We start from the raw sequence: 24,595 nt of genomic DNA on the forward strand, positions 1-24,595 counted from the left end.
TTAGCTCATTTCAATTTATTTTATTTAAATGGGTTATTATTTATTATATTATGTGTTTATATTTTACAATTGTGATGTAGTATTCATTTATATTGTATATTTTATGTTGTATAACTTTAGTTCCTATGTGAATATTAGTTCCTTCTTGTTTTATTGTGGTAGGAGGGTTTTGTATTGAACACGGGGCCGTGTTGGTTATTATTATAATAGCAGAGAAGACAGCAGTAAATCAACAAAGACAAGTCAACTGTGCCCTGATCTACCACTCAAGAGATCTGATGGAGTCAAAAAGTAGGTTACGATTGCATATTAGTTTGAAAATTGACCGGATCCACCGTATTTTTACACGAGTGACAACCGGTCTGCCCAATCCTAGCTACAGGTAGTAGGAGGGTCGCGTCTCGCGTCAAATAATAAACTCTGCCGTTCTTTTCGCGTGCGTCGTGTTGAGCCGCTTCTGGGACGTGTCTAGCACGCGGCTGCACTGCGACTGGTGTGCATTGGCTGATTGACTTTAACGCCCTCGGTTCACTGCGTTCTCGCGGCGGCCACGTTTCTAGGTTATACTGTCCTACCGTGTTGGTCCTCATTATAGACTCTACTCACCGACGTCACAGAATGACGTGACGCTGTATCCGGCCGCCATATTGTCCGTCTCTGTTTAGCCCTATTCTCAATGGTTTCAATTAGTCGTTCAGTTTATAGAGCAATTCATGGAAGCGGTAAACTCATTGGATGCGTTGCATAAAAGACGTTATGTGGAAAAGCTTCAGTCTATCCATTTGCCAGATCCATATTTGATGCCTAAATCGATATTTTTCGACCCGCTGTCTTCGCCCTCTCTGCCTGACATCTGCTACCCTGATATCTACAACTATCTTTTCCACAGAAACTCTGCCTATTCTCACGAAACTTTGAAAAACATTAAGAGCAGCACTCTAAGCAACATTACCCTGTGTGATTTCTAAAATGGCGACAATCAAAAAAAAAAAAGTTGACTGCGATGGCCGACGCTTCAAGGATAGGTGGATATTGGACTATTTCTTCAATAAAACACGCAACAACTGTGTCTGCCTCATTTGCAAAGAGACAGTCGCTGTTTTCAAAGAGTTCGATGTGACGCGATAATAACAAGACACGCTGACATGTACAAAATGAGGGGCGGCTAGCTTGACTTCGTTTTTACGAGTGGAGGGTGGCTTGACCGCAGTTTCGCAAGAGCCCGAGTGTCGAAAGAGAACGCCACAAAGACGAGATTGTTGAAATTATGAATTTAAAAAAATAATAAAGCAAATGTGACGCACAGAAGGGCTTGCTAAACTTTGTTTAAATATATTGTTCTATGTAAATCAGCCAAGGTAGCCCCCCGCATTTTTACCACACCAAATCTGGCCCCCTTTGCAAAAGGTTTGGACACACCTGTTTAACTGATGATCCGTAGACGAGGCCAGCTTCTTTCACTTGGTACCAGCTAAATATTATTCAAAATGTAATGATGGTGGAAGAAATAAGCATCTTGAATTTGAAACTGTATGTTGTCGGCGATTAGCCTCGCAATGATCTTAATTGTGGTTGTCAGCCCAAAACCCTCTAAATATATATTAAATGCATCTTACCAGATATAAAATGACTACTACATAATCCGTGGTAATCGTTTGGAGCCCAGTTTTCTCGTCGAATTGCTGCAGTCCATCTTGCTCTCCTCTCCGGGTCTCTCGGAATACGGTAAAACTTCAAGTCTCTCCGTCTATCTTCTTTGTTACTGCAACCAACCGCCACACACGCCTTCACCATTATGATTACTAATGTTAACGAGCAGAAAAACACGCCATAATAGGAGGAATTTACGTAGCGGTAATGCATATACACGACAAGTAGACGGACAACATGGCGCGGAGGCGTGGTTGTGCCATCATGTGAGTAGGGTCTATAGTAGAGAAGATGGAGTAAATATAATCTACACGAAGAAACTATAACCCGATTGACTCACAGCCCTGAAAAGTAAGGGTTATATTATGTCAGAAACTCGTTCGGTACGCCTCCGTTCCGAAGCGAGCACCACGTACCGAAACAGTTCAATACAAATACATGTACCGTTACACCCTTAGTAATTACATTATTTTGAGAGCATACTGCACATATTTAAAAACATCATGTAACAGCTCGAGGGCTCACTGGAGCAAGAGAAGAAGCTCCGCATGGACCTTGAGAGAGCCAAGAGGAAGCTTGAGGGTGATCTGAAACTAGCCCAGGAATCCATAATGGATCTGGAAAATGACAAACAACAATCAGAGGAAAAAATAAAAAAGTAAGACAAAATATTTCTGCATATCTCTACTATATCTTCAGCAAACAGAAACAGACTTTAGCATGTATTTGTCTTTGCCCCTCTAAGGAAAGACTTTGAGACCAGCCAGCTGCTCAGCAAGATTGAAGACGAGCAGTCTCTTGGTGCTCAGCTCCAGAAGAAGATCAAGGAACTCCAGGTAAATTCTTCAACATATTAAACCTGATATACAAAGATCTCTGTGTATTCCAGGTAATTCAATACTATCATCAAACCTAGGCTCGTATTGAGGAGCTGGAAGAGGAGATTGAGGCTGAAAGGGCTGCCCGTGCCAAAGTGGAGAAGCAGAGAGCGGATCTCTCAAGGGAACTGGAGGAGATCAGCGAGAGGCTGGAGGAAGCCGGCGGAGCAACAGCCGCTCAGATCGAGATGAACAAGAAGCGCGAGGCTGAGTTCCAGAAGTTGCGTCGTGATCTGGAAGAGTCCACCCTGCAGCACGAGGCTACGGCAGCCGCTCTCCGCAAGAAGCAGGCCGACAGTGTTGCAGAACTGGGCGAGCAGATCGACAACCTCCAGCGTGTCAAGCAGAAGCTGGAGAAGGAAAAGAGCGAGTACAAGATGGAGATTGATGATCTCTCCAGCAACATGGAGGCTGTTGCTAAAGCTAAGGTATGTTTTCAGCTTTTGTGAAAACTCCTCATATTAAAGATTTCCTTGCCATTGTAAGGAGATCCGAAATGAACTGCTCCTTTAGGGCAACCTGGAGAAAATGTGCAGAACCCTTGAAGACCAGTTAAGTGAAATTAAGACCAAGAATGACGAGAATGTGCGGCAGCTAAATGATTTGAGTGCACAGAGGGCAAGACTGCAAACGGAGAATGGTGAGTTATCAGTCTACACCAGTCGACGTTTAAAATAAACTAATCAAAATCTCATCATTGCTCAGGTGAGTTTGCTCGTCAGCTTGAGGAGAAGGAAGCCCTTATTTCCCAACTGACCAGGGGCAAGCAAGCTTACACTCAGCAGATTGAAGAGCTGAAGAGACATATTGAGGAGGAAGTGAAGGTACAAAAGTTTCACGGTCATTCCCAAGACCAGGATCCAGTTAGAATATGCTAGTTGTTTAATGCTTCTTGTTCTGCATTTGTAGGCCAAGAACGCCTTGGCTCACGCTGTTCAGTCTGCCCGTCACGACTGCGACCTGCTCAGAGAGCAGTTTGAGGAAGAGCAGGAGGCTAAAGCTGAGCTACAGCGAGGAATGTCCAAGGCCAACAGTGAGGTTGCGCAGTGGAGATCCAAATATGAGACTGACGCTATCCAGCGCACTGAGGAACTAGAGGAGGCCAAGTAAGTAACTTCTCAATTTGGTCGGACATAAGTACAGATTAATTTTGAAAACTTCCCATCGTTTTCAAACAAATTCTCCTTGCCTCTTACAGGAAGAAGCTTGCCCAGCGTCTCCAAGAGGCTGAGGAGTCCATTGAAGCTGTGAACTCCAAGTGTGCCTCCCTGGAGAAGACCAAGCAGAGGCTGCAGGGTGAAGTGGAGGACCTCATGATTGATGTGGAGAGAGCTAATGCCCTGGCTGCCAACCTTGACAAGAAGCAGAGGAACTTTGATAAGGTAAACAAATTTATTCAAGTGAACGACATTTCTTCACTAGAAACTGCCATTCCTGGAGAAATTACTCTGGGTCTTTGCTCTGTGGTGATACAGATCTTAACCCCACCCAGGTTGGCTTGGGGACATTTTGGGGACAATATCAGGTCCTGTTGATTTGGGGACTTTTTTTTTTTACCCATTTATTTTTTTTTTTTGCCATTGAAAATGAATGGGAAAAAATTTGGACGTCAATGGCAGCACCCTCCATAAGCGTCAATGAAATCGGGGACATTTGTGGGACACGTTGTATTGATAACTGGTCATTTCCTGTTGATCTGGGGAAATTGGAGTTTTTTTGCCTTTGAAAATGAATGGGAAAAATTTTGGACGTCCGTGGACGTCAGTGGTATCGACTTACATCGGCCTCAATGGAATCCAAGTACATTAGCATCAATAGAATGAAAAACATGATTAAATGCCATTGGAAATGAATAGGAAGTTTGGACGTCCATGGAAGTCAATGGCAGCACCCTCCATAAGTGTCAATAGATTCAGGGACATTTGGGGAACACTTCCTATTGATATCTGATCATTTCCTTTTGATTTGGGGACATTTTTTTCTTATCCAATAAAAATGAATGGGAAAAAATTTGGAGGCCCATGGACGTCAATGGCAGCACACTCCATAAGCGTCAATGGATTCGGGGACAATTGGGTTACACGTCCTATTAAAATCTGGTCATTTCCTATTGATTTGGCGACGTTTTTTTTTTACCCATTGAAAATGAATGGGAAAAAATTTGGACGTCCATGGATGTCAATGGCAGCACTCTCCATATGCGTCAATGAAATCGGGGACATTTGTGGGACACGTTGTATTGATAACTGGTCATTTCCTGTTGATCTGGGGAAATTGTTTTTTTTTGCCTTTGAAAATGAATGGGAAAATTTTGGGCCGTCCGTGGACGTCAGTGGTATCGACTTACATCGGCGTCAATGGAATCCAAGTACATTAGCATCAATAGAATGAAAAACATGATTAAATGCCAATGGAAATGAATAGGAAGTTTGGACGTCTATGGAAGTCAATGGCAGCACCCTCCATAAGTGTCAATGGATTCGGGGACATTTGGGGGACACGTCCTATTGATATCTGATCATTTCCTTTTGATTTGGGCACATTTTTTTCTTATCCAATAAAAATGAATGGGAAAAATTTGGAGGCCCATGGACGTCAATGGCAGCACACTCCATAAGCGTCAATGGATTCGGGGACAATTGGGTGACACGTTCTATTAAAATCTGGTCATTTCCTGTTGATTTGGCGACATTTTTTTTTTTACCCATTGAAAATGAATGGGAAAAAATTTGGACGTCCATGGTCGTCAATGGCATCGTCTCACAGATGCATCAATGGAATCCAAGTACATAAGCATCAATAGATTTGACATACATGGCCGTCAATGGCAACAATGCAATGTAGATTCTATTGGAAATCCCATTGGAAGTGAATGGGACATTTCTCATTAAAAAGAAATGGGTAAGTTTTGGGCAAATTTCAGGGGGACCGTAAATTTTTTCAAAATTCTGTAGACAACTTTTATGCCCCTCACCATCCCGGAATTTGTTTATGCCCAAATTGTGTGATTTGGTAAAAAATTGAAGGACTAGATACATTTTGAAGCTTTTCTTTGTTTTCCATTAAAAATGAATGGGCAAGTTTTTGTCAAATTCCCGGGAAACCGTACATTTAAAAAAAAAAAAAATTGTCTGTGACTTTTAAGCCCCTCGTCGTCCCGGAATTTCGGATGCCCAAATTGTATGTTTTGGTCAAAAATTGAAGGAGTTGATACATTTCGAAACTCTTCTGTTTTTCCCATTAAAAAAGATTGGGACATTTCTCATTAAAAATGAATGGGCAAGTTTTTGGCAAATTTCAGGGGGACCGTAAATTTTTTCAAAATTCTGTAGACAACTTTTATGCCCCTCACCGTCCTGGAATTTTTTATGCCCAAATTTTGTGATTTGGTAAAAAATTGAAGGACTAGATACATTTTGAAGATTTTCTTTGTTTTCCATTAAAAAAGATTGGGACATTTCTCATTAAAAATGAATGGGCAAGTTTTTGGCAAATTTCAGGGGGACCGTAAATTTTTTCAAAATTCTGTAGACAACTTTTATGCCCCTCACCGTCCTGGAATTTTTTATGCCCAAATTTTGTGATTTGGTAAAAAATTGAAGGACTAGATACATTTTGAAGATTTTCTTTGTTTTCCATTAAAAATGAATGGGCAAGTATTTGTCAAATTCCTGGGAAACCGTACATTTTTTCAAAAACTTTTTTGTCTGTGACTTTTATGCTCCTTGTCGTCCCGGAATTTGGATGCCCAAATTGTGTGTTTTGGTCAAAAATTGAAGGAGTTGATACATTTTGAAACTCCTCTTTTTTTCCAATTAAAGAAGATTGGGACATTTCTCATTAAAAATGAATGGGCAAGTTTTTGGCAAATTTCAGGGGGACCGTAAATTTTTTCAAAATTCTGTAGACAACTTTTATGCCCCTCACCGTCCTGGAATTTTTTATGCCCAAATTTTGTGATTTGGTAAAAAATTGAAGGACTAGATACATTTTGAAGATTTTCTTTGTTTTCCATTAAAAATGAATGGGCAAGTATTTGTCAAATTCCTGGGAAACCGTACATTTTTTCAAAAACTTTTTTGTCTGTGACTTTTATGCCCCTTGTCGTCCCGGAATTTGGATGCCCAAATTGTGTGTTTTGGTCAAAAATTGAAGGAGTTGATACATTTTGAAACTCTTCTTTTTTTCCCATTAAAAATGATTGGGACATTTCTCATTAAAAATGAATAGGGAAGTTTTTGGCAAATTTCAGGGGGACCGTAAATTTTTTCAAAATTCTGTAGACAGCTTTTATGCCCCTCACCGTCCTGGAATTTTTTATGCCCAAATTTTGTGATTTGGTAAAACATTGAAGGACTAGATACATTTTGAAGATTTTCTTTGTTTTCCATTAAAAATGAATGGGCAAGTTTTTGTCAAATTCCTGGGAAACCGTACATTTTTTCAAAAACTTTTTTGTCTGTGACTTTTATGCTCCTTGTCGTCCTGGAATTTGGATGCCCAAATTGTGTGTTTTGGTCAAAAATTGAAGGAGTTGATACATTTTGAAACTCTTCTTTTTTTCCCCATTAAAAATTAATGGGCAAATTTTGGGCAAATTTCCGGGGAACCGTAATTTTTTTCCAAATTCTTTGTATAACTTTTATGCCCCTCACTGTCCTGGAATTTCTGATGCACAAATTATGTGATTTGGTCAAAAATTGTAGGACTAGATATATTTGGAATGTTTTTTTTTTTTCTCATTAAAAATGAATGGGCAAGTTTTTGTCAAATTTCCGGGAAACCGAACATTTTTTCCAAATTCTGTACACAACTTTTATGCCTCTCACCGTCCTGGAATTTTTAATACCTAATTAATGTAATTTGGTCCAAAATTGCAGGACTAGATACATTTTGAAAATTTATTTTTTTTGTATTTATTTTTTTTTCCAAAAATTGCCATTTGCAGCGCAACGGAAATTTTTTTGGAGCCGTTTGAAAAAGATTTTTTTTTTTTTCGGAAAATTGCCGTTTGCGGCGCAACGGGAAAATTTTTCGGAGCCATTTGAAAAATTCCCTGCGTCGCGCAAAAATTCCAGACGTGTCAATACTTGAATGGTGTCAATCGATCAAACGGTTCGGGCTGTGTGGCGTGCCGAAGAAATGCCATTCAAAGAAAAAAACAAAATAACACTTTGAAAAAGACCCAGATAATCACCAAGTTCAAAATGGTAAATGGTCGTGTTTTAGGTCCTGGCAGAATGGAAGCAGAAGTTTGAAGAGGGTCAGGCGGAGTTGGAAGGATCCCAAAAGGAGGCTCGTTCTCTCAGCACTGAACTGTTCAAGATGAAGAACTCTTACGAGGAGGCTCTGGATCAACTAGAGACCATGAAGAGGGAGAACAAGAACCTGCAGCGTGAGTCGACAGTAGACAAACTGTCAGACTGAAACATGTTTCAAAAAATGTTTCGTGTTTTTGACCCGCAGAGGAGATCTCCGATCTAACTGAACAGATTGGGGAGACAGGAAAAAGCATCCATGAGCTAGAAAAAGCTAAGAAGGCGGTAGAAGGTGAAAAAGCTGAGATTCAGACTGCTCTAGAGGAAGCAGAGGTACTACAATATACTAGCATTAAATCAAACATCCGTGATACTCTATGTGAAGTTCTCATATGTGTTGTTTCCATGACTAATACGACCTTCTGTAGTCGGTCTTATTCAGGTACCGTTTCTTGTACACAGGGCACACTGGAGCATGAAGAGTCCAAGATTCTCCGCGTGCAGCTGGAGCTCAACCAGATCAAGGGCGAGGTTGACAGGAAGCTGGCCGAGAAGGACGAGGAAATGGAGCAGGTCAAGAGGAACAGCCAGAGAGTGATGGACTCCATGCAGAGCACTCTTGATGCTGAGGTCAGGAGCAGGAACGATGCCCTCAGAGTCAAGAAGAAGATGGAGGGAGATCTAAATGAGATGGAGGTTCAACTGAGTCACGCCAACAGGCAGGCTGCTGAGGCCCAGAAACAACTGAGGAACGTCCAGGGACAACTCAAGGTGAGCTCCTCGACCTTATGTACTAATAGGCAGAGGATTGATGATTTGATTTCAATGTCAGGATGCCCAACTGCACCTTGACGATGCTGTCAGAGGACAAGAAGACATGAAGGAGCAGGCAGCCATGGTGGAACGCAGAAACGGCCTGATGCTTGCTGAAATTGAGGAGTTGAGAGCTGCTCTGGAACAGACTGAGAGAGGCCGCAAAGTGGCCGAGCAGGAGCTGGTTGATGCTAGCGAGCGTGTCGGATTGCTTCACTCTCAGGTTTGGTTTTTGTCAGTTGACTAGCATTGTGGTTTGGGATTTTTCATCTAAAAAACTTTCCTAAATATTCAGAACACCAGTCTACTGAACACCAAGAAGAAGCTGGAGTCTGACCTTGTCCAGATCCAGAGTGAAGTGGATGATGCTGTTCAGGAATCAAGAAACGCTGAGGAGAAAGCCAAAAAGGCTATCACTGATGTGAGTCCATACCAAACCCAGAAATTCATTGTTGATAATGAACAACTAAGCTAACATTTGATCACTTCAGGCTGCCATGATGGCTGAAGAACTGAAGAAGGAGCAAGACACCAGTGCTCACTTGGAGAGGATGAAGAAGAACCTGGAAGTCACTGTCAAGGACCTGCAGCACCGTTTGGACGAGGCGGAGAACCTCGCCATGAAGGGTGGCAAGAAGCAGCTCCAGAAACTTGAATCAAGGGTAATGAACTGCATGTTCGTGGACTCTACCAGATAGAGGTGTTTTGTAGGGTTGTTCCGATCATGTTTTTTTGCTCCCGATCCGATCCCGATCGTTTTAGTTTGAGTATCTGCCGATCCCGATATTTCCCGATCCAATTGCTTTTTTTTGCTCCCGATTCAATTCCAATCATTCCCGATAATTTTTCCCGATCATATACATTTTGGCAATGCATTAAGAAAAACATGAATAAAACTCGGACGAATATATACATTCAACAGACAGTACATAAGTACTGTATTTGTTTATTATGACAATAAATCCTCAAGATGGCATTTACATTATTAACATTCTTTCTGTGAGAGGGATCCACGGATAGAAAGACTTGTGACTTTGTATATTGTGACTAAATATTGCCATCTAGTGTATTTGTTGAGCTTTCAGTAAATGATACTGTAGCCATCCCCAAATGCATGATGGGAAGTGGAACCATGACTGTGCGTAGTGCTACCAATTGATATATCTTCTCTGCGTTGGGGAATAACATAAGGTATTAAGAAAAAGATCAATTGCTACCTTGCTTCCCATGATATTTCTAATCGTAGGGAGAGGGATTGTAAGGCTTCAGCCAATTAAAAAAAGGCTCCAAAGGCTGCCAAAATTCACTCTACTCATTTTATACTGCCTTTTATCTCTCTATATAGGTAAAACGGCGCCATTACAGATTGAGTGCGACAATGCGTGAGTGGGTCGTGCAGCGCATGCATTAATTGCTATCAGGATAAATTTGATAACCCTACCTTGAGCCTAAACTAAAGACTCTGGATGAGTGTAACATATTATGTCTGTAACGTTAAATACAATTAGAAAACGATTTAATTTTAAAATATATATATATATTTTTAAAAAAGTATGGCCGATATTTTTTTGCCGATTCCGATACTTTGAAAATGACGCGATCGGACCATCGATCGGGACATCTCTAGTGTTTAGTGCCTCATACTGATCCAACTGAATCAAACTCATCAATGCTCTCCTGCGTAAACAACGAAAAATGATCCATTTGTAGCAGTGGCGCCTACAAATTGACGAAATTTCAAATGTTAAGGTAAAAAATACCTTTCCTAAGTGCTTAATATTGCCTAGCTGCAATTCCTCTCAACACAGCAAGTACTCGCGAGCACACTGGAGGGTGTTGCGTTCAGCTGCAACTCAAAAAATGAGGATAAACAAGCGTTCTACTTTAATCGGCTCACATGACCAGGAATTATGGCCAAACAACCTTACACACATAAACAACCTAATTAACGTTCGCACAGTAAAGCTAACGTTTTACAGTGGGTAAAATAAGTATTTAGTCAATCACTAATTGTGCAAGTTCTCCCACTTGAACATTTTAGAAAGGCCTGTAATTGTCAACATGGGTAAACCTCAACCATGAGAGACAATGTAAAGAATTTATTTGCAAATCATGGTGGAAAATGAGTATTTGGTCAATACCAAAAGGTTATCTCAATACTTTGTTATGTACCCTTTGTTGGCAATAACGGAGGCCAAACGTTTTCTCTTGTTATGTACCCTTTGTTGGCAATAACGGAGGCCAAACGTTTTCTGTAACTCTTCACAAGCTTTTCACACACTGTTATTGGTATTTTGGCCCATTCCTCCATGCAGATCTCCTCTAGAGCAGAGAGGTTTTGGGACTGTCGTTGGGCAACACGGACTTTCAACTCCCTCCACAGATTTTCTACGGGTTTGAAATCTGGAGACTGGCTAGGCCACTCCAGGACCTTAAAATGCTTCTTACGAAGCCACTCCTTTGTTGCCCTGGCTGTGTGTTTGGGATCATTGTCATGCTGAAAGACCCAGCTACGTCTCATCTTCAATGCCCTTGCTGATGGAAGGAGATTTTCACTCAAAATCTCTCGATACATGGCACCATTCATTTTTTCCTTTACACAGATCAGTCGTCCTGGTCCCTTTGCAGAAAAACAGCCCCAAAGCATGACGTTTCCACCCTCATGCTTCACAGTGGGTACGGTGTTCTTCGGATGCAATTCAATATTCTTTCTCCTCCAAACACGAGAACCTGTGTTTCTGCAAAAAAGTTCTATTTTGGTTTCAACTGACCATAACACATTCTCCCAGTCTTCTTCTGGATCATCCAAATGCTCTCTAGCGAACCGCAGACGGGCCTGGACGTGTACTTTCTTCAGCAGGGGGACTCGTCTGGCAGTGCAGGATTTGAGTCCCTGGCGGTGCATTGTGTTACTGATAGCAGCCTTTGTTAGGGATGTCCCGATCCAGGTTTTTGCACTTCCGATCCGATACAGATATTGTTTTGCACTTCCGATCCCATACCGATACTGGCCGATACCGATACCAACCTATCTGAGCATGTGTTAAAGTTTAAAGTTATTTAGCCTCCTTACTTAGTTGTCAGACTCATTTTGAAAAAGGTTTTAGTACTCTTGATAACAACTAGCCAGCTGAATTAGGTGAGTTTGAATAACACACAACGGTTGGTAACAAGAAACTGACCTGTTTATTCAGTGACAAACACAAAACATTATAAATAACAAACAGAAATGGCATAGTCAGTCAGTAAAACGTGCAAATAATATTGTAAACAGTCTTAAAAAAGCAAAACACACCAACAACCTCAGTGGAAAATCCCACAAATCCCCCAAGCTTTTAGATGCTTTTAATGTTTCGTGCATTAGTTACAAAAATTGTATAAAAAGCCTGTCAGGTTTAAATAAACGACTATTTCAGTATCAAATTAACATTTTAAAACAGTAAATAAAATACTCAAGTCCAACAAATTCTGTATCAGCAGCTTTAAATTACATTCAATGAATATAATGTTGTGAATCAACTGTTAAAGTTGTTAAAATTGCTCCCGTTATTCCATAATTTCCCTTCTGTCTACTTTCGACATGTGAAATTTTAAAACTGTTTTGAAGATGGATTCAAGTCAAGATTTTGCTGATTTAGGAGTATTTTAGGTAAAAAGTTAATTAGCTTCGCTTGGAAGGTTCACAACAGCCAACTAGCGAAGTCTGCTTTAAAATGGCGGCTGTTTACTAACGCATCTGGTTTTCCCTACTTCAATGTTGCTAACGCAGTCGAGTCGTTTTGCATCTAGTTCTATATACATATGATTTCTACTATCTCCAGTAAAACGATATTGACGTAGTTTGTAGCGAGTGTCAGCAGCAGTCCGGTATTCTTGTGTTTTTTATCCAGCGGCATGAGTTGAGCTAAAGCCGTGATTTGAGCATTGGCATTACCCGGGTCTATGACAAGCATTATGTTTACGCATTGCGTCCCGAAAGTACCACATTGCACCGAAAGTAAATGAGAAACTGACCGCATTGCGTCCCGAAGACCGCGCTGTGTATTAGTTCCGCTTTACTTGACATATTTCAATAATCGGAATTTGGATGTTTGCAAATCGTTCTCGAATCTTCCACGGCCGAATCGCTGAGGATGTAATGACGGCTGGGCATGTTGTACCGTGGTTCTAATTGTTGGATGGTGCGTCTTTGCTCACGTGAGATAATGGCTCGTCATCCAGAATGAATTCTTCGGCAATGACTCGTTATTCCCTGGGCTTTGGGACTGTCGAGTGCCAGTTTGTCACGCATAGCAAAAGTTTCTGCCAGTGTTAGTTGCATAGGACCTTTCTTTTTGTCTTCGGTTTTCTTAACATACTCCTCATATTGTTAGTGGTGGTATGTCGCTAACTGCTTGATTAGGTTGGTTGTATTAAAACTTCTTACAGCTTTACCACTACCCTTGACTCTATTGTGGCATGTGTTGCACTCTGCCTCTTCTTCTTTGTCGTCCTTTAAGGTGAAATGATCCCACACAGCTGGCATTTTTACCGATGAAGTCTCTCGGTAAATTGGGAGACGGTAGTGTAAATGTAGTGTGTTGAAGGTGTGCCGTAAAATGCGGACCGGATTTTAGGGAAACCGAAGCAAAAACTGGAATGGATTATGTAAATCGGTGCGTGTTCCGATCCGATACCGATGCGCATTTTTTTGCCCATATCTGCGTCCGTTCCGGACATCTCTAGCCTTTGTTACTGTGGTCCCAGCTCTCTGTAGGTCATTCACTAGGTCCCTCTATGTGGTTCTGGGATTTTTGCTCACCATTGTTATCATTTTGACGCCACGGGGTGAGATCTTGCATGGAGCCCCAGCTCGAGGGAGATTATCAGTGGTCTTGTATGTCTTCCATTTTCTAATATTCGCTCCCACAGTTGACTTCTTTACACCAAGCGTTTTACCTATTGCAGATTCAGTCTTCCCAGCCTGGTGCAGGTCTATAATTTTGTCTCTGGTGTACTTCGACAGCTCTTCGGTCTTGGCCATAGTGAAGTTTGGAGTGTGACTGACTGAGGTTGTGGACAGGTGTTTTTTTATACCGATAATGAGTTACAACAGGTGCCATTAATACAGGTAACGAGTGGAGCCTGGTTAGACCTCATTAGAAGAAGTTAGACCTCTTTGACAGCAAGAAATCTTGCTTGTTTGTAGGTGACCAAATACTCATTTTCCACTCTAATTTGGAAATAAATTCTTTAAAAATCAAACAATGTGATTATCTGTTTTTTCTTCCACATTCTGTCTCTCATGGTTGAGGTTTACCCATGTTGACCATTACAGGCCTCTAATCTTTTCAAGTCGGAGAACTTGCACAATTGGTGGTTGATTAAATACTTATTTGCCCCACTGTAGCTTGAAGTTCGCTAGCAGTCCATTTGCGCCAGGTGTTGAAGAATGTTATGTTCATTTTTCAGGTCCGTGAGCTCGAAACTGAAGTGGAAAATGAGCAGAGACGTGGAGCTGACGCTGTTAAAGGTGTTCGCAAATATGAAAGGAGAGTGAAGGAGTTGACCTACCAGGTATGTTTTCAATTTTTTTTTGGTTTTTTTGAATAAGCACAGTCAAAAAACAGCCACTTTTATACAGACTGAGGAGGACAAGAAAAATGGTACAAGGCTTCAAGATCTGGTGGACAAACTGCAGCTGAAAGTTAAAGCTTACAAGAGACAAGCTGAAGAGGCTGTAAGTCCCCTACCACATAATGCTATCACATAGAATTTAGTCACAAAATGTAAATAACGCATAATCTCTCTAACAGGAGGAGCAGGCCAACACTCACATGTCCAGGCTCAGGAAGGTCCAACATGAGCTGGAAGAGGCTCAGGAGCGTGCCGACATCGCAGAGTCTCAAGTCAACAAGCTGAGGGCCAAGAGCCGTGATACTGGAAAGGTATAGCTTCTTTCTTTTTCAATTATTAAATGTGTACAATCTCGCAATGATGACTCTAAATCATGGCTTTCTTTTACAGGGAAGTGACTCTACAGAATAAAATACAGTGCAATCAGTGCACAGATCCATAAAATATGGACTGTCCGTAAATGCAATTTAACCAATAAATGTTTAAAACGCACGCAAAAAACAGTTTTGTCATTTATTTAATTAAAAGTGATGCCATACATTCAGGAGTGCAGCTACCCATTCTTGTTAGGGTATGTGAAATGAAAAATGGTGTACCCTGCACCCCATGTCCCAACTGGCTCCTAACCCCAGCAGACACATCTTTGCAAGGGCGTAGTTTTGCATAGGGACGGTAGGGACATACCACTACGAACTTTTCAGGATGTTCAAATTGTCCCCACTAACTTTTAAGCAACCTTATTTAATGACTTCAGTTACAATGCCCTCCATAATTATTGGCACCCCTGAAAAAGATGTTTTTTAGCTTCTAATGTTTTTTTATTCAAATAATATTGGACCTTAATGGAAAAAAAGAGAAAAATCCAACCTTCAATACAAGTGCATTCATTCAGAGGGGAAAAAATCCCACATCAAGAAAAAATTATTTGAGATCAAATAATGTGTGTCACAATTATTAGCACCCCTGGTGTTAATACTTTGTACAACTCCCTTTTACCAACAGAACAAGGTCTGGAACGACCAACACATCATATTTACCTCTCGCTCTGTTGTATTTTTGTTTTAAAGCTCATCACTATTATTTTTGGTCACTATTGTCAAAACTGTAAGTGTAAATAGCTAGTTGTCAAATGTGCTGCTCTGAAATAAAAACAATACTACATTTTGATATTTGCCAGTTCAATTGCAAATCAGTATCAAGATGATCGTATTGAATTTTTGCACTGGTATTACTAATAAAATAATCCGGTCAACTCCCCTGTCGTCCCCGCATCTAAGATCGTCAAATGCTGACGAGAAATAATTGTTTGCTCTTTACGATGTCGCCTTTCTACTCTCATTAGTCTGTTGAGAAAAATGTAGACATATTGCGACATCTCCCGTGTCCGCGTGTGTTGTTTTTGGGTGCTTGAGTAGCACATGATGGACGGATTGACATAATTTGTCAAAGCAACCAAAACCCGACACACTCTGACACGGGGAAAAAAATAAAATAAAACACTCGGAAAAAATTGTCATGTATATACAGTTTCATTGCAAATCAGTATTATGGTGATCATACTAAATATTCTTTTTTTCTGTGCACATATGAGGTAAATATCGCTGCCATGAAGCCTCCATATAGTGACAGTTCTCTGCCCCCTTCACTGCCGTCACGCAACCGCAGCTCAGCTTTTGCTTGCCTCGTAGCTACCCGTGTTTTAAATTACTGTAAATTTGATAGTATGTCGTCATAGGTACTCCCGAGTCTGTTGAGAAAAGTAGTACACTAAACTACGCTCGCTAGATTTGTGTGGTGTTTTTGTCTGTTTGAGCAGCATTTGATTGGCTCCACGTTGTGCACATATAAGGTAAATATCGCTGCCATGAAGCCTCCATATAGTGACAGTTCTCTGCCCCCTTCGCTGCCGTCACGCGACCGCAGCTCAGCTTTTGCTTGCCTCGTAGCTACCCGTGTTTTAAATTACTGTAAATTTGATAGTATGTCGTCATAGGTACTCCCGAGTCTGTTGAGAAAAGTAGTACACTAAACTACGCTCGCTAGATTTGTGTGGTGTTTTTGTCTGTTTGAGCAGCATTTGATTGGCTCCACGTTGTGCACATATAAGGTAAATATCGCTGCCATGAAGCCTCCATATAGTGACAGTTCTCTGCCCCCTTCGCTGCCGTCACGCGACCGCAGCTCAGCTTTTGCTTGCCTCGTAGCTACCCGTGTTTTAAATTACTGTAAATTTGATAGTATGTCGTCATAGGTACTCCCGAGTCTGTTGAGAAAAGTAGTACACTAAACTACGCTCGCTAGATTTGTGTGGTGTTTTTGTCTGTTTGAGCAGCATTTGATAGGCTCCACGTTAACAAATATGTGACAAAGTCATTTCCTTTCATTTTTTGACTCATTCACCGCATAGTCATTGACTGGAAAGTCAAGTTAGCAGCAAGCTAGGTCAGGAACCGGTGGACCGAGTCACTGAACAGGAAGTGACATAACTCAGTCTTGACCCCTGCCTGCACGCTGGCTGCTTATTGGCCGCACGTGGAATTGAGTGACAGACGCCCTGATTCTGTTTCCGCTCCCTCCCCTGCCCGCGATGAGGCTGGCGTCTGATTGGTCGTGTGCGATGTCAGAAGACGCTGCCGATTGCTCAACGCCCTCCCACGCAGCGAACAAGCACCAACTTCATAGAACGAATCAGTGCACATGTTGATTAGTTGGGTCTCATTCACCCAAACAATTCGTTCAAAAAGAACGAATCGTTCGCAACCGATACAACGCTAATCTATGCTCCAAATAAGGGACTGCTAGCTTGACTTAGTTGTTCCTTGTGGAGGCTGGTCTGACTGCAGTATTTTTGCAGGTTAGCAAGTTTAATGTTATGCTAACTCTGATGCAGGTCGGACTTTCAGTCACAAAATTAGTGGCGTTTCTCTCACTTCCACAACATTGACGTCTTTTTACGTGACTTACTGTGGCTGCTGCTAGTCAAAGAAAACACTTCTAATATCTCTCCTCTCTGAAGGGGGTGGAGGAGGCGGCATGTTGTCGGCATGAATCTGTCAGGGCTGTGTGAGCATGTGTGTGTGTGTCTTTGTGGTGGGACGGGGGGGGGTTCAAGCCATCAGCCAACCAAACATTTGTTTGAGGCGAGGAGATGGACCGGCACATTCAGCAAGTGAAAAGGGATAAATGTATGAACATAATTAAAATAATTTACTTAATGATGGTAGGGTCTATTCTGTCATTACAAAATATGGGAAGACGGTTTAAATTACCTATGTAACTGAACTTTTTATATATTGCAAATAAGGTTGCTTAAAAGTTGGTGGGGACAATTTCAGCATCCGGTAAAGTTGGTAGTGTTATGTCCCTACTGTCCATATGCAAACCTACGCTCTTGACTGTATGTAAAATGTTTTCCAAGAGTTTAAGATGCTAATTCACCACGCTAAATGCTAATGCTAACGCAAACGCTATGCTAACGCTACAAGTTAGTTTAGTGTGTGATGATCACTCAGCACAGACCGGATTTTGGGGGGAAATTTACTTGATAAAGTCCAACACACAGATATGTCATCTTGAAAGGAAATTTAAAATAAAAATACAATAGAGAACAACATGCTGAATAAGTGTACAGTATCATATTGTTACATGATGCATGAACAACGAAATGCGACGGTGGCCGGTATGTTAACGTAACATCGCTATTAAGAGTTATTCAGACAACTATAGCATAAAGGACATGGTAACAAGTTTACCAAACCATCAATTTCACTCCTAAACACCAAAATAACGTGAAATGATATAATCATGTGTTAAAAATTTCACACATAAGTCGCACCCCCAGCCAAACTAAGAAAAAACTGCGACTTACAGTCCGAAAAATATGGTAAGTACATAAAACTTGTTAAAAGTTTTTAATAACAGTTCTGAGTATCAAACATAAAAAGAATTTCTCAGTATACAAATCAGACAACCGTCCTGTACATTCCATAAGATAGGTGCTGCTGATTGACATTTTTTTTTCTTGTGGGCAAATTGCTGATATAAACTTAGTCAATAACTCATTTTTCTTTAAACAAAATAAATAACAAAATCGAATCCGGAGGAGGCAGACTGTAATGAATCAGTTTTTAAAAAAATCAAACAGTTGTTCATAAATACAATCCAAATTTCAAAGCAGTCTCATGTGATAAGTTAGTTTGAATATAGGTTATATGTGTGATTTCTTTATCAAAAGAAATGAGACAACTTTACTATCTAACAATCTCCAAAACACAATACAAGCGGACACTTAGGAAATTAGCATAATCGCTAACTAGTTTAGCGCTCCATGCTAAGTAGTAACGTCTCATCAACAAAGAATACAAACAAAACAAATTGGCTTCATTTACTCACCTCTGACGGCGGCACACTGGATCTAACAAGACAATCTAACTCTCGACACTTCGAAATATTGATTCACCAACCCAAACTGAGCGGGGCAGTGAACCCTTTCTCTCTTGGTCTAATCACTGGCGCACGCGCAGACTTTGTTACATACAAACAAGGACCCAAACGGGACACTGCATAGCTTTAGGCAAATCAAACTGCAAACAATTGACTTTCCTGTTGAACAATTTAAAGTACCTATGACAGCAAAAAGCATGTTTTTTTTTTTCTATTTTCCATGGTATTTTATTCTCCTGAATGAAATGGACCGCTTGGATGTGTGTGGAAGCGATCACTATAGCCTACTTACCGTAATTTCCTGAATATAACGCGCACTATAAACGGGTACATGGATGGAGACAGAAATATATATATATTAGGGCTGTCAAACGATTAAAATTTTTAATCGAGTTAATTACAGCTTAAAAATTAATTAATCGTAATTAATCGCAATTAATCGCAATTCACACCATCTATAAAATATGCCATATTTTTCTGTAAATTATACATATATTCTGTAAAATAAATTGTTGGAATGGAAAGATAAGACACAAGATGGATATATACATTCAACATACGGTACATAAGGACTGTAGTGGGCATTTCACTCTACTGTCATTTAAATCAGTCTATGCTGTCCTCACTCCGAAGCGTCTACTTTTTCCAAAGCTAGACAGCTAGTGAACGACGCCTTAATAATCAGACTTCTTCCTTTTTCATCTGATTTATTAATGAAATGCCCTCAAACCATTGTCCTCTTTAGACCGTCGTAAAACTACAAAAAAAAAAAGTACACAAGCATTGCATTAGCAATAACGTTAGCTTAGCACGCTATACAGGTTCACTAAACATACACAAAAAGCGTCTCATACAAAAAATATAACATTTCGCTTACTAACATAATATGCACATTCTGTACAACAACCATACTTACGGACAAATCTTGTCCAAGGATCATATAAGCACAACATTACAACGTGGGCGTCAGCCCGAGACGTCGTGACGCCATATTGAACTGTCAGTGTCAAGAAAACACTAAACCATGTCGCAAAGCGACCACAAGAGTTCGCTGTTGGACAGCACAAAAAGCCTTGCTGTAAAACTTACCAAAAGGCAGAATCCTGTCTGAGCGGGACATGTGCGTTAATTGCGTCAAATATTTTAACGTGATTAATTTAAAAAATTAATTACCGCGCGTTAACGCGATCATTTTGACAGCCCTAATATATATATATATATATATATATATATATATATATATATATATATATATATATATATATATACTAGGGGTGTCAAACGATTAAAATTTTTAATCGAGTCAATTACAGCTTAAAAATTAATTAATCGCAATTAATCACAATTCAAACCATCTATAAAATATGCCATATTTTTCTGTAAATTATTGTTGGAATGGAAAGATAAGACACAAGATGGATATATACATTCAACATACGGTACATAAGTACTGTATTTGTTTATTATAACAATAAATCAACAAGATGGCATTACCAGTATTAACATTCTGTTCAAGCGATCCATGGATAGAAAGACTTGTAGTTCTTAAAAGATAAATGTTAGTACAAGTTATAGAAATTATATATTAAAACCCCTCTTAATGTTTTCGTTTTAATGAAATTTGTAAAATTTTCAATCAAAAAATAAACAAGTAGCCCGCCATTGTTGATGTCAATAATTACTTACACAATGCTCATGGGTGCTGAAATCTATAAAATCAGTCGCACCCAAGCGCCAGCAGAGAGCGACAAAACTCCGAAAAACACAACAAGTACACGTTTCACTGTGCTCTCATTTTAATCTGTTTGAGCGGGGCATTTGTGCGTTAATTGCGTCAAATATTTTAACGTGATTAATTTTTAAAATTAATTAACACCCGTTAACGCGATCATTTTGACAGCCCTAATATATACACATATTCCCACAAAAAAATGGCAAAAATACCTATAAACTAAATTAAGAATGCATTAACAAACAATAGCTCAAACAAAAACTTAGCTTACATTGGTCTTAACAGGGAGCAGTTGGATTCAGTCATGTGAAAAGAGGCAGACCAGAGGACACTGTATCCACCCTCATCAATAAAACTAAATGCAAACACTTTCAAAACAAACCATTACAACGCCACTTTAATTAAACGAAAACTCGAAGCAACAAAATTTAATTCGAATATTTTTTTCTAATCGAATACTCGAGTAAATCAGACCTGTTAAGTTTCACGATTTGGTCGGGAGACTCCCGATTTTGACCCCAATGCTCACGCCTCACGATTAGAAAGCCAAATCTTCCGATTTTCCAAAAATGTCAATTTATTATTTTTTTTTTACGTTTTTGTTTGTCACCGTTTTGTAACGATACCATTCGGCCCGATTCGGAGAGTGACCAACAACGAATAGCCTGGCCGTCTCCGACTTCCCTGCCCTCACTCCCCTTCAGAGCTGGAAAAGCCCAACCAATCATCTGACAGGGAGGGAAGAGGCGAAGCACCACCGACTTCCCAAGATGCTGGCACTAATAAACCGGCTTTTGGACTGGTTCAAGTCTTTATTTTGGAAGGAAGAGATGGAGCTGACCCTGGTCGGCCTCCAGTATTCGGGAAAAACGACGTTCGTCAACGTAATTGCCGTAAGTCTTACCTGCCAGCGATAGCTAACTAGCCTAATGCTAATAGCATTAGAGCTAATGATGGGAGAACGATGAGGAAGAAGTCGCTGCTTTACTCTGTGTTTTCGTGGATCAAACATCATGGAATATTAAACCACTGCGGTCCTACCCCCACAATATATGAATTTAAGTGAGAAAGCATATCGTTACTTACTTGAAGTTTAATCATTTAGATTCGCTATTATGCTAAAGCTAAAGTGTATACTATACACTTTATTACATTATATCATTATTACTGTGCTGAAACAAAAAATATAAAGTTTCAATTCTAGGTTACAATTCAATTAAAAAACTGCCATGACAAAGATACTTTTAAAAACAAATATGATTAATTTTCTAAATGATGTAATTAATGTTTTTAATCTTGCTGATTTAGTCTGACGAAACCCTAATTGGAGTGATGGTTGATGAGATGAAGAGGCTGCTGAGCAAGCTGATGTCCAAATTTGTGCAAATGGATGTGATCAGGAAAGCTGAGGATATCCTAGATGTTGATTACAGGAACAAGGAGAACTGGCATGACACAGGCAACATAGCAGTATCACATGATGCCAGACAATACATGGAGCAAGTTGAAGACTATCTCTGATGCCACCAAAAAGAGGTTCTTTGACAGTGTAGTTAATTTTTACACAAGTGTTGTGACCAAAATGAACTTGAAAAAAAATGGTTGCATTTTGTCTTAGCGATTGTCGCGCGCGCGCGTCATCGGGATTGGCAAACAGAAATCTCCCTATTTGCAATTTCTACAACTTAACAGGTATGCGAGTTAATCGATTAATCGTTACAGCACTAATATAAACCGATTTTTTTTATTGACACGGCCACGTTGCGTTTAAGAAACGTATGCGGCGAGCCGTTGCCGACCATTACGGTACGTGACATCACCATTTTGTTTCGGTAATACTTCACTCTAATCGGCTGAATGATTTCGTCTGTGTTAAATTCTACTTTTTTCACTCTTCATAAAGCACAGAATTTAGTTTCTTGAACTCATTTGAGTCAACGTTTATTGCAGCTCCGCAACTCGGACCATAACAAACATAACAACAGACTTCCTGTGTGTGTCCGTCAACTATTTCTGTCCCTCGGGAAACTCAAACCCAAATAACAATAGTTCCTATTAGGGTTGTTCCGATCATGTTTTTTTGCTCCCGATCCGATCCGGATCGTTTTAGTTTAAGTATCTGCTGATCCCGATATTTCCCGATCCAATTGCTTTTTTTTTGCTCCCGATTCAATTCCAGTCATTCCCGATAATTTTTCCCGATCATATACATTTTGGCAATGCATTAAGAAAACAATGAATAAAACTCGGACGAATACATACATTCAACATACAGTACATAAGTACTGTATTTGTTTATTATGACAATAAATCCTCAAGATGGCATTTACATTATTAACATTCTTTCTGTGAGAGGGATCCACGGATAGAAAGACTTGTGACTGTGTATATTGTGACTAAATATTGCCATCTAGTGTATTTGTTGAGCTTTCAGTAAATTATACTGTAGTCATGCCCAAATGCATGATGGGAAGTGGGACCATGACTGTGCTACCAATTGATATATCTTCTCTGCGTTGGGAAATAACATAAGGTGTTAAGAAAAAGATCAATTGCTACCTTGCTTCCCCACATTGCTTCCCATGATATTTCTAATCGTAGGGAGAGGGATTGTAAGGTTTTAGCCAATTAAAAAAAGGCTCCAAAGCCTGCCAAAATTCACTCATTTTACGCTGCCTTTTATCTCTCTATATAGGTACAACGGCGCCATTACAGATTGAGCGCGACAATGCGTGAGTGGCTCGTGCAGTGCAGCGCATGCATTAATTGCATTAAATATTTTAATGTGATACATTTTTTTTTTTTAATTAATTACCGCCATTATTAGGATAAAGTTGATAACCCTACCTTAAGCCTAAACTAAAGACTCTGGAAGAGTGAAACATATTATGTCTGTAACGTTAAATACAATTAGAAAACGATTTAATTAAAAAAAAATTTTTTTTTAAAGGCATGGCCGATATTTTTTTGCCAATTCCGATACTTTGAAAATGACGTGATCGGACCAGAGTTCCTATTGTTACTGTCGTGTCGACAGCGATGAGCGCTCTCGGATTTCTGACTTACGTTCTCACTTTCATTTTACCGTATCAATCCATGGAAGAAACATTTATTCATCATGATGAAACGAGCAATTTATACAGCAGCCTTTAAAAGAAAAGTCACATCTGTTTTGTTTTCTCCTAGATTCTGGTAAGTTGGAGAAGTTGTCAAATCATATTATTAGCGTAAATATTGTCAGTTTATGGTAATGTTTTGAACTACCAATATGCTATGCTTGTGCTGTGTTTCACCATTCAGTAAAATGACATTTCTCGATCTGTACACGAGCTCTGTTTTCTTGTATTCTTCTATTTATTGGTGCTAAAATTAGGGTGCGCATTATAAACGGGTACAATAATTTCCCCTAGATCTTACAAGTAAATTTGGGGTGCGCAGTATACACGGGTGCGCCTTATATTCGGGAAATTACGGTATTTAGTTTTTTGAATCCCGCGCCATGAAAATGAGTGACTTCGGGCTACAGTCTCGAGTTGAGAAAGAGGGCGCTGTGACGTGTCCAGTAGAAGGAGTCCTCTTCACTGTCCAGCCTTACTGTTGTATGAGAAGGACTAAGGATTCATCTGATTTTGCAGATTAATTCGTTTATTTTTCACATCATGCCAGCCAAACAGCAGCAGAAGTTTTTTTCCGGACCAGTGGAGGGAGTGAGACTTTTTGGGGTTTCAAAAGGTTCCCATTCACCAGTGGAAATTGGCCAAAACAAGCCCTACTACTGTGGGACCATTGGACTTACGAGGAAGTGAGTAAACATCGTGTTTTGTATTATGTCAAATACTGGGATCATTTTAATATGTAGGTGGCTTGCATTTTGTGGCTGACATGCTCCTTGTCCACTTGGGCGACGACACCGGCGGCTTGTCGCCAATCCCCCCGCCAGGAGAGCACTATACTCGGCTTGTTGCCCTCTTCATGTGCCCGGTGTTCGGTCATATTTTCCACCCGGTCAAAAAATTGCATCTTTGGTTTTAAAGATTGCTGCGAATACAGCGATTAAAAGGAAACATGACAAACTTTCTTTAAATAAAGGACTACTTACGTTTGATCATGGATGGGCATGTAAAAAGCTCTCCTCATACACGTCATGTTAGCTGCACAACAACTGCAGCCGCTCTCGTATGACTCTCACTGTTTACGTCTTTGCC

The 24,595-nt window shown here is 40.1% G+C and overlaps 2 protein-coding genes across 2 annotated transcripts in view; both read left to right on the top strand.

Moving 5' to 3' along the window:
- The window catches only part of LOC130931754 (myosin heavy chain, fast skeletal muscle), a 39,807-nt gene extending 25,054 nt beyond the window's left edge, over positions 1 to 14,753 (top strand). The window contains exons 24-40 of the mRNA XM_057860753.1: positions 2,163 to 2,308; positions 2,396 to 2,486; positions 2,567 to 2,956; positions 3,042 to 3,168; positions 3,234 to 3,352; positions 3,438 to 3,634; positions 3,727 to 3,910; positions 7,758 to 7,923; positions 7,995 to 8,119; positions 8,249 to 8,557; positions 8,619 to 8,822; positions 8,895 to 9,020; positions 9,091 to 9,261; positions 14,051 to 14,155; positions 14,223 to 14,318; positions 14,395 to 14,526; positions 14,606 to 14,753. Of these exons, the coding sequence (XP_057716736.1) occupies positions 2,163 to 2,308; positions 2,396 to 2,486; positions 2,567 to 2,956; positions 3,042 to 3,168; positions 3,234 to 3,352; positions 3,438 to 3,634; positions 3,727 to 3,910; positions 7,758 to 7,923; positions 7,995 to 8,119; positions 8,249 to 8,557; positions 8,619 to 8,822; positions 8,895 to 9,020; positions 9,091 to 9,261; positions 14,051 to 14,155; positions 14,223 to 14,318; positions 14,395 to 14,526; positions 14,606 to 14,626 (2,709 nt within the window). The 3' untranslated portion in view covers positions 14,627 to 14,753. The remainder of the gene's footprint in view (positions 1 to 2,162; positions 2,309 to 2,395; positions 2,487 to 2,566; positions 2,957 to 3,041; positions 3,169 to 3,233; positions 3,353 to 3,437; positions 3,635 to 3,726; positions 3,911 to 7,757; positions 7,924 to 7,994; positions 8,120 to 8,248; positions 8,558 to 8,618; positions 8,823 to 8,894; positions 9,021 to 9,090; positions 9,262 to 14,050; positions 14,156 to 14,222; positions 14,319 to 14,394; positions 14,527 to 14,605) is intronic.
- Positions 14,754 to 21,014: 6,261 nt separating this feature from the next.
- On the top strand, positions 21,015 to 23,676 carry LOC130931755 (ADP-ribosylation factor-like protein 8B-A). Its single transcript, XM_057860754.1, has 2 exons — positions 21,015 to 21,283; positions 21,699 to 23,676. Exons 1-2 carry the CDS (start codon positions 21,161 to 21,163, stop codon positions 21,909 to 21,911), a joined length of 336 nt encoding a protein of 111 aa, XP_057716737.1. The 5' UTR covers positions 21,015 to 21,160; the 3' UTR covers positions 21,912 to 23,676.
- Positions 23,677 to 24,595: the final 919 nt, after the last annotated feature.

Source organism: Corythoichthys intestinalis, chromosome 16 (genome assembly GCF_030265065.1).
Source record: "Corythoichthys intestinalis isolate RoL2023-P3 chromosome 16, ASM3026506v1, whole genome shotgun sequence".
NCBI lineage: Eukaryota > Metazoa > Chordata > Actinopteri > Syngnathiformes > Syngnathidae > Corythoichthys > Corythoichthys intestinalis.